Source organism: Nothoprocta perdicaria, unplaced genomic scaffold (assembly GCF_003342845.1).
Source record: "Nothoprocta perdicaria isolate Ctin4 unplaced genomic scaffold, notPer1 scaffold_34, whole genome shotgun sequence".
Lineage (NCBI taxonomy): Eukaryota > Metazoa > Chordata > Aves > Tinamiformes > Tinamidae > Nothoprocta > Nothoprocta perdicaria.
Window position 1 is genome coordinate 3,712,014 of NW_020455577.1, and position 12,162 is coordinate 3,724,175.

A 12,162-nucleotide genomic window follows, 5' to 3' on the forward strand; every position below is an offset into this window, starting at 1 on the left:
ACTGTGCTGACTGGAAGAAGTACTGCTCATTCACAACTAGAAGAAAGTAACTAGGCAGCTCACCGATCCCTTACAGCATGATAGAGCCTTGTTATTTTGCTGCCTTTCTTCTAGCTGCTTCCCTCTGTTTTCCAGGGTAATTTAAAATACTCCCTTGCTGCCGCCCCACAATCTGTTCCAAGCTTTAAATTAAGTCCCTTATAATTAGGAGTGTTTTATGGGGGCTTTTAAACTTTGTTTGCATTCTTTGATTTGCATAGCACCCATATTTCTGTATCCATGCCTTGCATTAATGCTTAGTCCCAGACTATCCCAGCTTGCTGCATTTGTTTAATTGGCTGGGTGTCTTAAGTGTTTACAGGAAATGCACCACATATGCATGCAGGTATATCATACATAAGAGTCTCATGTAAAAGCTCTTACCAATTTTCTGATGCTGGTGTTGGGGCTAGTGAACAGACTCTGCTACTTGCATAGGTTTTTATAAACTTTAACTTTGTTTTTATCCAGGTTCACAGCTTTATCGTGTCTTTTCAGTATCTAGTCTTTCCTTGGCATCGCTGAATACAGGGGACAATGAGAGTGTGCAGTCAGGCAAGAGAACACCAAGGTAAATATACAGCATACATTTAATAAAATTTGATAGTCATCTACATAAAGCTTGCATTCATTTTAAAAGAGATGATGTGTATATTTTGTACTTCCAAGAAGAACTAAGTTTTCCTGATCTGAGACATTGATCGTTTCCACTGTAAGGCATTAGGAACTGAGCCACAGTCATTTGTTTCACAAATTCCACTGAGTAAACCAGTTGGGCAGCTATAAATGAGGTCAAAACAAAATGCTGTTCACACAGGCTCTTTAATTTGCCTGCTTGCATTTAGGTCTCATCTTGTTGGTATTTTATTAAGATCTGATTTCAGCTGCCTAACTTGTTTTTCTCTTATTTAACATAGCAACTTTATTTTTTATTTTATTTTTTAGTTTCTTCCTGAAGCAGTGGTTCAGGAAACTGTTTATTAGGACTGCCCTACTCCTAACAGACAAATTTATTTATTTTATATCTGAAAATAAGATTATATAAAATACAACAGCAATAAAACCCAATAAATTATAGAAGATAGAAACAATCAAGTGTTCTTAATCTTACATAAAAAAATCTATATTGCAAATCAAAGGGGGGAAAAAAAGATTCTTTCCATTAAATTAGTTAAATATATTCAGAGAGATACTAATTTTTGTATGAAAGAGGGAAGAAAGGCAAAATAGGGAGAGGGATCTGATTAGGAGTATTATATAATACTGTGTCACATACGATATTTTCATGTTTACTGTGTGTTACCCATCAACTCTTGACAGCCCTGCGGCTGTTTTCCATTGGTCTTTCAATTTCATTTATTTCTCAAGAGCTGACTTGCTGGTAATTACTTTCAGAACTAATAGAACAGTCCAAATATGCTCATACCTCTCAGCATCATTTCAAGTGATCACTTCTGAATAAAAAGGGGGCTTATCATTTTTATTTTTTAAAATACTATAAAAATAGCTAAAAATATTGAGATTAAGGGTATAGGAAGATTTTTCCATGTATTCCCAAACTCACACTTTTGCCCTTTCCTTGTGTCAGAATTTCTTTTTTGATAGTCATACTGAGTGAATTTCAGTGACAAGAAAAAGTCAAATGTGTTATAAACTGAACTTTCCAGCTATTGTTGATTTTTTTTTTTTTGCAAGTTATTTGCGTGTGCAGAGAAATGTCATTGTAATATCACCTTCTTCCTCATTTTACACTGGGGAGGTTTCCATTCTAAGACCATTTGACTAAAATACATTGTTAAGATTCTTTCCCTCAGATACAGATCACAAATAATTGGTACTGGCCTCATGTAAGTAGCTTCCTGCATCACACAAAATGCTTTACACAGAAGATGAACTGTTATCCCTGAATATTGTGCATTTAGGTTTGCAGTCTGCAATTCAAATCCCAATGTGCTGCTTTAATACATTTTGCTCTCTCTTCATGTTAGAAGTATTCTCTGCTGAGAAAAAATGTGGATTTTTAAAATAGATTCTCAAACTGATGTTTAGGTCTGAGTCTGTGGAAGGGTTCTTATCTCCAAGTCGCTGTGGTAGTCGTAATGGGGAAAAAGATTGGGAGAATGCATCTACAACTTCTTCAGTTGCCTCTGCTACAGAATACACAGGTCGGTGACAAGAGATTTCCAAAAAGTACCTGCTGTTAGTGGCTCTGCATATGAAAAGTTTTCCTCTGTCAGTATGTGGATGCCTAAAACTTGCTTGAGAGTTTCATTAGAAGTGTAACTTGTATCTCCTCTAAAACAGATGTTCGCAATACAATTTTAAAATTTTAAGTCCAAAATGAAAGTACTGATTCAGTGGTATTTGTGGTAGGTAAAACTATGCGGTATGTGAAATAACCAGGATAAACTGCAGTTAAGGTGCAAAACAGCAACAGGCTCCTAAGTAAATCTTTGTATTCCAGTATTCTCTCTAGGAAAGCAAGAAGAATTGAAATTTCAGAAAATAATAATAAAAAAAAAAAGCTTTGATTGATGGGCTTGCATTATTCTGTGGTGTTTATTTTTAAATTGGACAACATGCAATTCTTAGAAATTCAGCAGAGGGCTTTGAATGGTTTTTCATGTCTTCACATCAACACTCAGGTTTCTTGCAGCTTCTTTTGTTTTCATTTTAGCCTTATTTTGCAAAGCATAAAGAATTTGAGATATAAATTTGTTCAGTAAATGATTTGTATGGTATGTTTCTTTCTAAAGTTCAGAATTGGTGTTGAGGTGCCTTTCCCCCAATCCCTCTCCCCACCAAGGTGTTGACATGAGTGTTAGTATCTTCTTTATTTTTGAAACACAAAGCATTTTGCTGTTCACGGAAGGGGTTTTGTGAGCTGAGCTGTGTTCAGCGAGACTGTCCAATAACTGCAATTTGATAATGAAAGTTATTTTTAAGCAAAGCTGTTACTAGCTGTAAGGATCTGAGGTTTCATTGTTGACCATTACAGTGAAATAAAATTTAGGTCTAATCATTTGATACAGAAATAACAAGAGAGGAGCATTTCACTTGTTTGTGAAATTTGTGGCTTCTAGCTTAATTCTGTTCAATTCCCGGCTTTATATTTTTATGCACACAAAGTGCTCCACAGCAATTAAAATCACTCTCTGATGATCTATTAATTTAGTTAATCTGACTCTTCCATAGGACCAAAGCTCTTCAAAGAACCCAGTGCTAAATCCAATAAGTATATAATTCAGAATGCTCTGGCACACTGCTGCTTGGCTGGAAAAGTAAATGAAGGTCAAAAGAAGAAGATTTTGGAGGTAAGGGTATTTTTTTCCCTAAAAGCATAAATGCTCAAATCAAACCACATTTGCTAAGATACTAGAAAGACGTGCCAAGTATAAATGGAAATATTGCAAAGAATCTTCTTCTGAGTTTGTCACCTCTCACTAAAAGGTTTCAGTAACCTCTGTGACCTGGTTCCTCTGTGGACTGAAAGATCTATCAGTACTATAGAAACACAGTTATCATAAGAAACACAGTTATCATTATTATGCTTGCAGCTCAGTAAGATGAATGTCAATGACATTTAACTGATAGTTACTCCCTGCTTAGTATGGCAACTTCAGTACCAAGACTTTTATAATTTGTCCACAAAGTTGTGTACAATTAAACTGAAAAGATCCTAGTAGTAGTAGTAGTGTCTATGAACAGGAACACAGACCTCAGGCTTTTCTGCTGTTTACAAACAGCAGGACAAATTCAGGACTTACTGCTCAGAAAGGAGATTTCCAGCCTTTTCTCTTACGCTGGTACATGGTACATTTTTTTTAAGGATTAGAACATGCAAAAGGAATAGGCAGGAGCTTGAGGATGAGAAATGGGATTGTTCCTTTCATCATCTAAGACAAATTTGACAGATTAAATAGGTCAAAGAAAACAGGTGTTTAGCACATGCCTGTAATTCCTTTTCTGGAACAAATTTCATGGCAGTATTTCTGCCCTTCTGACTCTTCTCATTCTTCTGGCTTTATGTCAGGGTGCTGCCTTATTTCTCTCTAGGTGCTTTCCAGAAATGACAAGTGAGGCACTGAGACTCTTTCAGGTCCAGTGAGTAGGAACATAAAAACCCCCAGAAGCCCCAGGAAAGAACAGCTGTAAAAAGGTTGTTCTTAACTCTAGAATGCAGCATCTTCACTTGCCTGAAGTTTTATGAGTTCAGGGCACATGTCCCATAGAAGTTATATAGGAATGGAGCAAAAATCTCTGAGGATTTCACCTTGTAAAGAACCTTTGCTTAATACACTTGAGCTGTCTTTACAGTTTGAACAAACCTGAAAGGATTCAGAGATGACAGAAAACCCTGGAGGATCATAAACTATAGAGGCTCTTTTAGACATCCAGACATGTCTAAAGTTCCTGTTCCAAAACTTAAAAGCTTTAGACTTGTTTGATGAAATGAGTTTAACACTTTTTATGTGGGCAAAGAAGAAAATCCTTTACAATGTCTGTTTCGTAGGAATAGCAGAAATCATCTGAATAAGGTTTTGCTGAGAAAGATACCTGCGGTGTCAAAATTCGAGTAGTTGAAGTGCAGCATATAGTAATGATGAAAATAAAGTCTTCTAATGATAAGTTAGGTATGCTTATCAGCTCTGATAGAAAAAAAAAGAAATCAAAATGAAAATACAAGAAATTTGAATGCTAACTGCAATGCGAAATTCATATTGTGAATCTTTTCTTTCTCTCTTTCTTTTCAAGGAAATGGAAAAATCCGATGCCAATAATTTCTTAATCCTGTTCCGGGATTCAGGCTGCCAGTTCAGATCTTTATACACATACTGCCCTGATACTGAAGAAATCAGTAAATTGACAGGCATAGGTCCCAAATCTATCACGAAGAAAATGATAGAAGGACTTTATAAATACAACTCTGACAGGAAGCAGTTTAGCCACATACCTGCTAAAACTCTGTCTGCCAGTGTTGATGCAATTACCATTCACAGCCATTTGTGGCAAACCAAGAGACCAGTAACGCCTAAGAAACTTTTACCCACCAAGGCATAGTAGATGGGAACAATTTTGGCTTCAGACAACTATGGTAAACTTGCACTTCATCTTTACTGCCTATAGAAAATAGATTTCTAGTTGCCAACGAAACTCTTAAAACTGGACACCAAATTGTATTATCATGCCCAACTGGAATGTAAACACAGTATTTAGAAGTACAGAAGATTATGGCTTAGGTGATACTTACAAGTGATTTTGGAAATGTTTGACTTGTGTGGAGATTTTTATGTGCTAATACAATATATAGAGTATATTTGCTCTGTATTTTGATTAGATACACTGAAGCACTGAATGTTCATCTTTAATGACTCTAACTACATATTTTTTTTACATCCGTTGCCTTATACGTTTGTACTTGTGCTTGTCTTGAAATATTTTTTCTTTCACTAAAGAAATACTTCTTAATATCCTTAACACTATTGAATTTTACATATTGACTCTTATGGAGAAGACTAAATGGTAAGTTATATGTCACTGAAGAACAGCTGAAGGAGTCTGTTCTGCAGAATCCCTATTCTATGCTGTAGTAAAATCGAGACTCATTCCCTGGATATTTTTAATTAGATAATACTGGTTTGCCTACAGACTAACCAGTAAAATAAAAATCTTTGAGTTGCCTAGAGAGAAGTATCTTTCAAATGAATTGATTAACAACTCAGGGTATAGTTAAATGATGGAGTTATTCCTCTTTTAATAAGTTACCATCCGCAGTGTAATGATTGAACATTTGCTTGATCATAATCCCATTAAAATATACAGTAAAAAATTTTTGTTAAACCCATTAAACAGTTTAAGCAGATATGTATTATAATCTTGCCATGTTCCAGATAAAGAGTGAATTTGCAGTGAGTTCCTGCCTCTCCACAGAAGGAATAGCAACACTAAAACTTTCAGAGCTAAATCCCTGACATCTGCCTGACAGAACACTAAAAATATGGAGCAAAATTACACAATTCACTAAGTCATAGACCTTTCAGAAGTTGTTTCTGATTCCCATTGATTTTAAGATCTAGGCTGCTATCTGTTCTTCTGCCTACAGATCTGCCGTGTCAGACAAAAGCAATTTTCCAGGAAATAGACATCTGTAGATCTAAGTAAATGGTTTCCTTGACACACTCTAACAGATGATGTCTTGCAATGCTTGTTAGTTTAAAATACATATGGCAAAAAGCCTGAATGACATTTCAAAAATACATAATATAACCATTTACGAAAAACAGACTTGGAGTATATCTCAGTATTATTTACTAAGGGCTGCATTTTATTCCAAAACAGTGTTTTATTATTTTATAGATCACTATTCTGTTTCAGTGTTTGTTTTCTAATTTGCTTTTAACACACAGCACTGTTCTGAAAAAGAAAAGCTACAAACTTGAAGCCTCCCCTAAATCTGTGGCTATTTTGTTGATGTACAACAGAGGATTAGTTGGGGGAAAAATCTCATTCTCAGGAAAAGACTTGAATGCTTCGTGATTCTGTTTTGTTTCGCTGTTGTGACAACTACATAAACATAAGACAGTATTGTACTATAAGAATCTATTCCGTTCTGCTTCATGGGGAGTAGAGACTAACACTATGTTCAAATTTCTCTCATTAAACTGCTTTGAGAGAAATAAAGCCTCTCAACTATGATGTACTCATTTACTTACATTAAAGATGCACAGGAATGAGATGTCATTAAACAGTTTAGAACAGTACTTTTCAAAATTATTATAAGGCCTTAGGCATCAATGCATCTGAGTTATGAACATTTTCTCAAAAAAATCCTGTCAGTTTTACTGTAATTTATGTTATATTTATGTATATTTGTTAAAACTGTAAAAAAAAAAAAAGGAAAAAAAAAGAAAAAAAGAAAAAAAACACTTTAAAATACATGTTTAATATGTATGTGGCTCAAAACTATTTGTGGTTAGCTGATTCCTACTGTTTGCATGTATATGACCAGGATATGTAACTCTTATATTTCAAGTGTATACATATTGTGTATATAGTATATAAATATTAAAAAAGGGGGGAAAGAGGGTTTGCACATTCTGCCTGTTAGACAGCTCCTTGCAAATACAGTTGTAGGAATATCTTGAATAACCATATGGAATTGTGTATAATATGCAGTGTTTCAAGAAGGTGGAAGGTTGGGATCAACTGATGCGCATACAACGAATAACTTTGAGAGAAGCTTTATCATGGGAGGCTTTTTCTTTCTAAATCCTGTGCTGTGATTTACCTGAAGATTTGCAACACCATCAAGAAACAAATCTAATCAAAGTGAACTTAAATACAGGAAAGAGGATTTCTTTGAATCATTTTAACTGTATCTGAATGTATTATGAAATTTACATTTGTCAACAGGCTAAAGAGCTGTGCAGTGTTGAAAAGTAGAATGTGAACAATGCAGTCAAAAAGTTCATTGCTCGCAGTATAGTTTTACTGAATGCAGGAAAAGTAAAACTAGATAGACTTTTCCTTTTTAAGCCTGCAAATTTTCTATTTACAGTGGATCTTTGGTTGAGATCATGTTTAAAAAATAAGGAAAAAAAAAAAAAAAAAGCTTTCCATAAAGGCCAGTATTTATCACTGACCTTATCAGAACACACTGGTGCTTTCATCAGGGGTATTATTATTGTTGCTACAACTGAATTGCCAAACTTTCATCCTAGTTTTTGGAGCAAAATTTCAGATTCTAACAGTCATGATAGCTACTGATTTTTTTTTTTGTATGACTGTTAGTTTTTATTATTTGGCTGTTTAAAGCCAAATTCAGCTATTTAATTATGATTTAATGGGCACTGTTAAAAAATGTACAGTGTATTGTGTGCTTACTTGTCCACTTCTATGGAGCATAGCTTCCATATTTTTTCAAATGCTGTGCTGTAAAATATTGTCATTGCTACTTATGTGGTACAGTGTAGATTTTCCTTTCATTTAAATAAAAGCATGGCACCAAAAAGTACCTAATTTGTTCTCTTGTTTTTGTCTAAATATAAACAGAAATTATATTACAAAGAAGTCATGTATTTAAATATTTTTCCTTTATTGTATTGTAACAATTTTAGGGAATACTTTTTTTTTAATTTATCTTCTGATTTGTTGTCGTCTTTGTATTACTTTTTTCTCAGGAACTTAGCTTTCTGATACTAATCATCTGTAGACTATTAAAGAATTGGGCTTCATATTTCATTTCTGAAGGCAAAATAGATTACCATTTTCTCTTCAAAAGTGACTTTCACAGTTGCTAGCTAGCTGATAAACTCTTGAACTTGGGTTTATTTCCATTGTTTCAAAAAACATATAAATATGCTGTCATATACAATACATATCAGTGTAAAAAGATTGTTTCGGATGGGCAGGCTTTTGAGATGAACTGTTATCTTCACTAAGACAACTAATAAAGAAAAGAGCTTTTGTGGAATAAATTGTGGTGCAATTTTGAACAAAAAAAATCAAAAAAAAAAAAAAAAAGGCTTTCTTTGAGATATATTATTTTTCCCTGTCTGAATTATGCCCCTCTTGGACTTTAGTATTGTCCTGCCAGGTTGCAGAGGAAGAGGATGTGGCATCACTACAGTGTCAGCAACCAGAATGAGTTCTTGGGCTAGCACAAACTGAGATCACCAAAGTTTAGAGCTACTCAAAGGGCAGGTTCAGTACTGCATTACCTCTGGCATTAGGATTTTTAGTGGCTGGAAACTAACAGCCTTCCCTTGTCCTCTAAAAGTGCCAGATCAATCAGTTCCATGTAGCACATCGTAACCAATCTGACGCCAGCAAGGAATGATGCTGAAACATGAACAGAAATTGCACTCAGTAAAGCTACTATTTTTAGTAGCAAGTCTAACTCAAAATTTCAATTTAAAAAAACAGACCTTGTAAACAGATTTTAAACCTTTTTATTTTTTGTGTTCTGGCAAGTAACATTGCACCAACAACCTTCAGATCACGCCCTGCCTAATTTAACAGGCTATGGCTGTACTGCATGTCTAAATCTGTACAGAATTTGTGAAGAAAAATTTGTCCTGCTGTGTGATCCAGCAGTGTAGAGATCTGGTACTAACTGCAGAATAATAATCTCAGTTATGCTTGGAGCCTAAACTCTTGGATCAAGCAGCATGAAAAAGGGATGTAGAAAACAACTTTGTTGCTCAAATCTAGATGTGCTAATCAGGTATACACTTGAGATGCCTTTTCCCAACAGAAAAAGAAACTACAGCTTTGCAAGGGCTTCATCTGCTTCTCTTTCCAAATAGCAAATTAGCATTTCTTTATCACTTCATTACTATTTTAATGAACTGAATAAGCATTTTGAAGAGTTGTGACTATCAAACATGAACTTTGAGAGCCACAGACCTTTCCAGCTGACAGCTCGCCTTTAGCTGTGCGCACTCTTCAAACGTTGTACTTAATTTAAAAAAAAAAATGCATACATATATGATATGTATTTCAGGTTTGGGTGTCAGAAGAATTCAGTACTTCAAATGTGCATAACATCTTTGTTCTTTCACAAGCAGTATTTTTAAAGAAAACTAGTCCATTCAGAAGAAAAGGTGTGTACACACGTTACATATGCATGCCAAACAGATCCTTCCAGACCTGCTTGCACACAACAGTGTAAAGGAATAAGGCTTATTTAGACTGTATTTAAGCAAATATGAGCAAATGGGATAATGAAGCTCTTCTAGCTTACTCTTTTTTAGTAAGAGAGCAGCTATATTTCTTCTTTTTAGAGAATTACGCTATATTCAATCGCTATATGCTAAGTGCTGCTGGTCTTTCTAAGAGGCAAGGATGCAATTTAACATAGACATTTAAGAGCTTGATACAAGCTTTTTTAGGAGATGGATCTCATAACACCAAGATTTTTACCAGTTTTAAATTCAAGGGTAATACTGTTGGCTTTAAACAGGAAAAGCTAGTGGAAAACATAGCATTTCAAGAAAGAACAGAAAATTGTAGATTAAACATAAGCATTTCACTGAGAAATGCTACTTAAAATCTTCTCCAACCCCTTATTAAGCAACTGGAGGTAAAAAGTGCTTAAGAGTAAGTAATCTATTATTCTTTGATGGATTTATTAAGAAAAATAATTTTTTTTTTCACATAAGATGTATCAAAGTTTTATAAGAAAGGTATGTGAATTTTATGGAGGCAAATACACAGTAATACCTACATGCATTTTATGTCGCTCTCAATCCGTTGATGGAGTTTTGCATAAAGACTAAAAGCTAATATGAAGCTTTCCATCAAGACTGCCTTATCCTTTCTACATCATTGCTGATCTAGATCTCTGTATAACAAACCTGGCAAGAGCGTACAAGCCTGCAATTATATAAATTACCTGAAACCAGATTATAGTCTTGCTCAGTATTTTTCTTGTTTAAGCTGCCTGAAACTGGCGCTATGATGCTGACATAAATAAGCGTCTAATTCTTGTAGATGATGTAAGCAAATTTGACTCTTGCTGAATTATTATCTCAACATTCTAGCAACCCTTTCTTGGAACAAGTGAAAACTGTCTCCAGAAGTTTTAAATAATTAGAACTATTTTTTTGCAACTTTTCACAACAGCATCGTATAATCATACAATGGAAAGATTTGTATGGCTCTGCTATAATCATTTGGCCCATTTCTATGATGTCAACATAACATTGCAAAACAGAACTTGCTCGACTGCACTGGCAGATCTTGTGCAAGGTTAGCACAAAGAGAATGATTCTAAGAATGCATCCAACCCTGTTGACAGTGTCAGTGGCCACCTGCAACATCTCTAAAACCTGTCCTTGTCAGAAATTTAAGAGCAATGGAGGAGGGTTTGATGTGGTTCTCCAAGCAGGCACTTCGCAGAACAGTAGCTCTTCTTCCATACCTCTTCCATAGGGGAGACGTTCTGTTCTTAAAAGCTTCAGGGGAAGCTTTTGCTACAGAGAATCCATTTCAACTTCATTTAGATCTCAGACAACCTTCCCTGGACCTCTGATACATACTGCTCTCTCACAGGCATGCACAAAAACACATAAAAATAAAAACCTGCTCTCTGCTAATTATCATAACATTTACACAAGCTCCATATTGATCAGATTTAGAAATGAAAAGTGTCAGTTCTTGCTGATGCAATATATTGCTGCTGATGGGTGTGTATTGTTGTTATTTCCCCCAAATACTGTATGAGCATTTTAATGTGATTTTTCTGCATTTCCTCTCACAGCTCTATTGGGATATTCCATAGGATAACAGCATGTCAAATTTATAAAAGTACGGATGTTTAGTATCAAAGTATCAAAATATATTTTTAAATATATTACATATAATACATATATTACATACAAATACATAAACATACATTAATACATATATTACATACAAATATAATACATATATTTTCCAACAGTCTGGGGCAGTACTTGCTCCTTCTCGATTAACTGTTTTCAAGCATAACTACTGGCCATAGCCCAGCAAGAACATACTCAAAGAAATAAAATCCAAGGCCAGCCTGAAATCTGGATAGAAGATTGTGGCAGCACATAGCAGGAATGTGGGGGCCATAGTGCACCATCATCGCAAGGGGAAGAAGGGCATCTTTTATTTATTGCATTTTTTTTTCTTCCGGTATCTTAAGAGATATTTAAGCAACGGTAAGGTGATGGATATATAATTTCTGTTTGAACTGACGATGTTTCTGTCTAAACAAAGCCGCCACAAAGACACTGCCAAGGAGGCCAAAGTGGGAGGCCGGCAGCATATGGCACCGGAGCTGTTCTCGGCCGCCCCTTTGTTTTGGGCCACTGAATTATTTATAGGCAATTCCCTACCATTCATCCCCAGAACGGCTGCAGAGGGGATGGGAGGCGCTTCTCACTGACGTGACCCGCAGCCTTCAGGGGAGGCGGCGGCGACGCGCTGCCCTCCGCGGCCAACGGCCGCCAACGCCCACCAACGGTCAACGGCGCCCAACGGTCAACGGCGCCCAACGGCCACCGGCCCCGCCCCGCGCGGCCCCGCCCCTCCGCCTTGGCGTTCCGAGCAGGCAGCGCGGCGGGCACCCCGCCCCGGCGCGGGCGGGGTCCT

General features: G+C 35.9%; 1 protein-coding gene across 4 annotated transcripts in view; it reads left to right on the top strand.

The window, feature by feature from the left end:
- Positions 1-6,190, top strand: part of CAMSAP2 (calmodulin regulated spectrin associated protein family member 2) — a 66,920-nt gene extending 60,730 nt beyond the window's left edge. For 2 of the 4 annotated variants that reach the window (XM_026043845.1, XM_026043847.1), the window contains 4 exons: positions 511-610; positions 2,089-2,204; positions 3,235-3,353; positions 4,795-6,190. In XM_026043845.1, the coding sequence (XP_025899630.1) occupies positions 511-610; positions 2,089-2,204; positions 3,235-3,353; positions 4,795-5,100 (641 nt within the window). In that variant the 3' untranslated portion in view covers positions 5,101-6,190. The remainder of the gene's footprint in view (positions 1-510; positions 611-2,088; positions 2,205-3,234; positions 3,354-4,794) is intronic. The other 2 variants (XM_026043848.1, XM_026043846.1) reach the window with 2 other exon arrangements.
- The last annotated feature ends 5,972 nt before the right edge of the window (positions 6,191-12,162 follow it).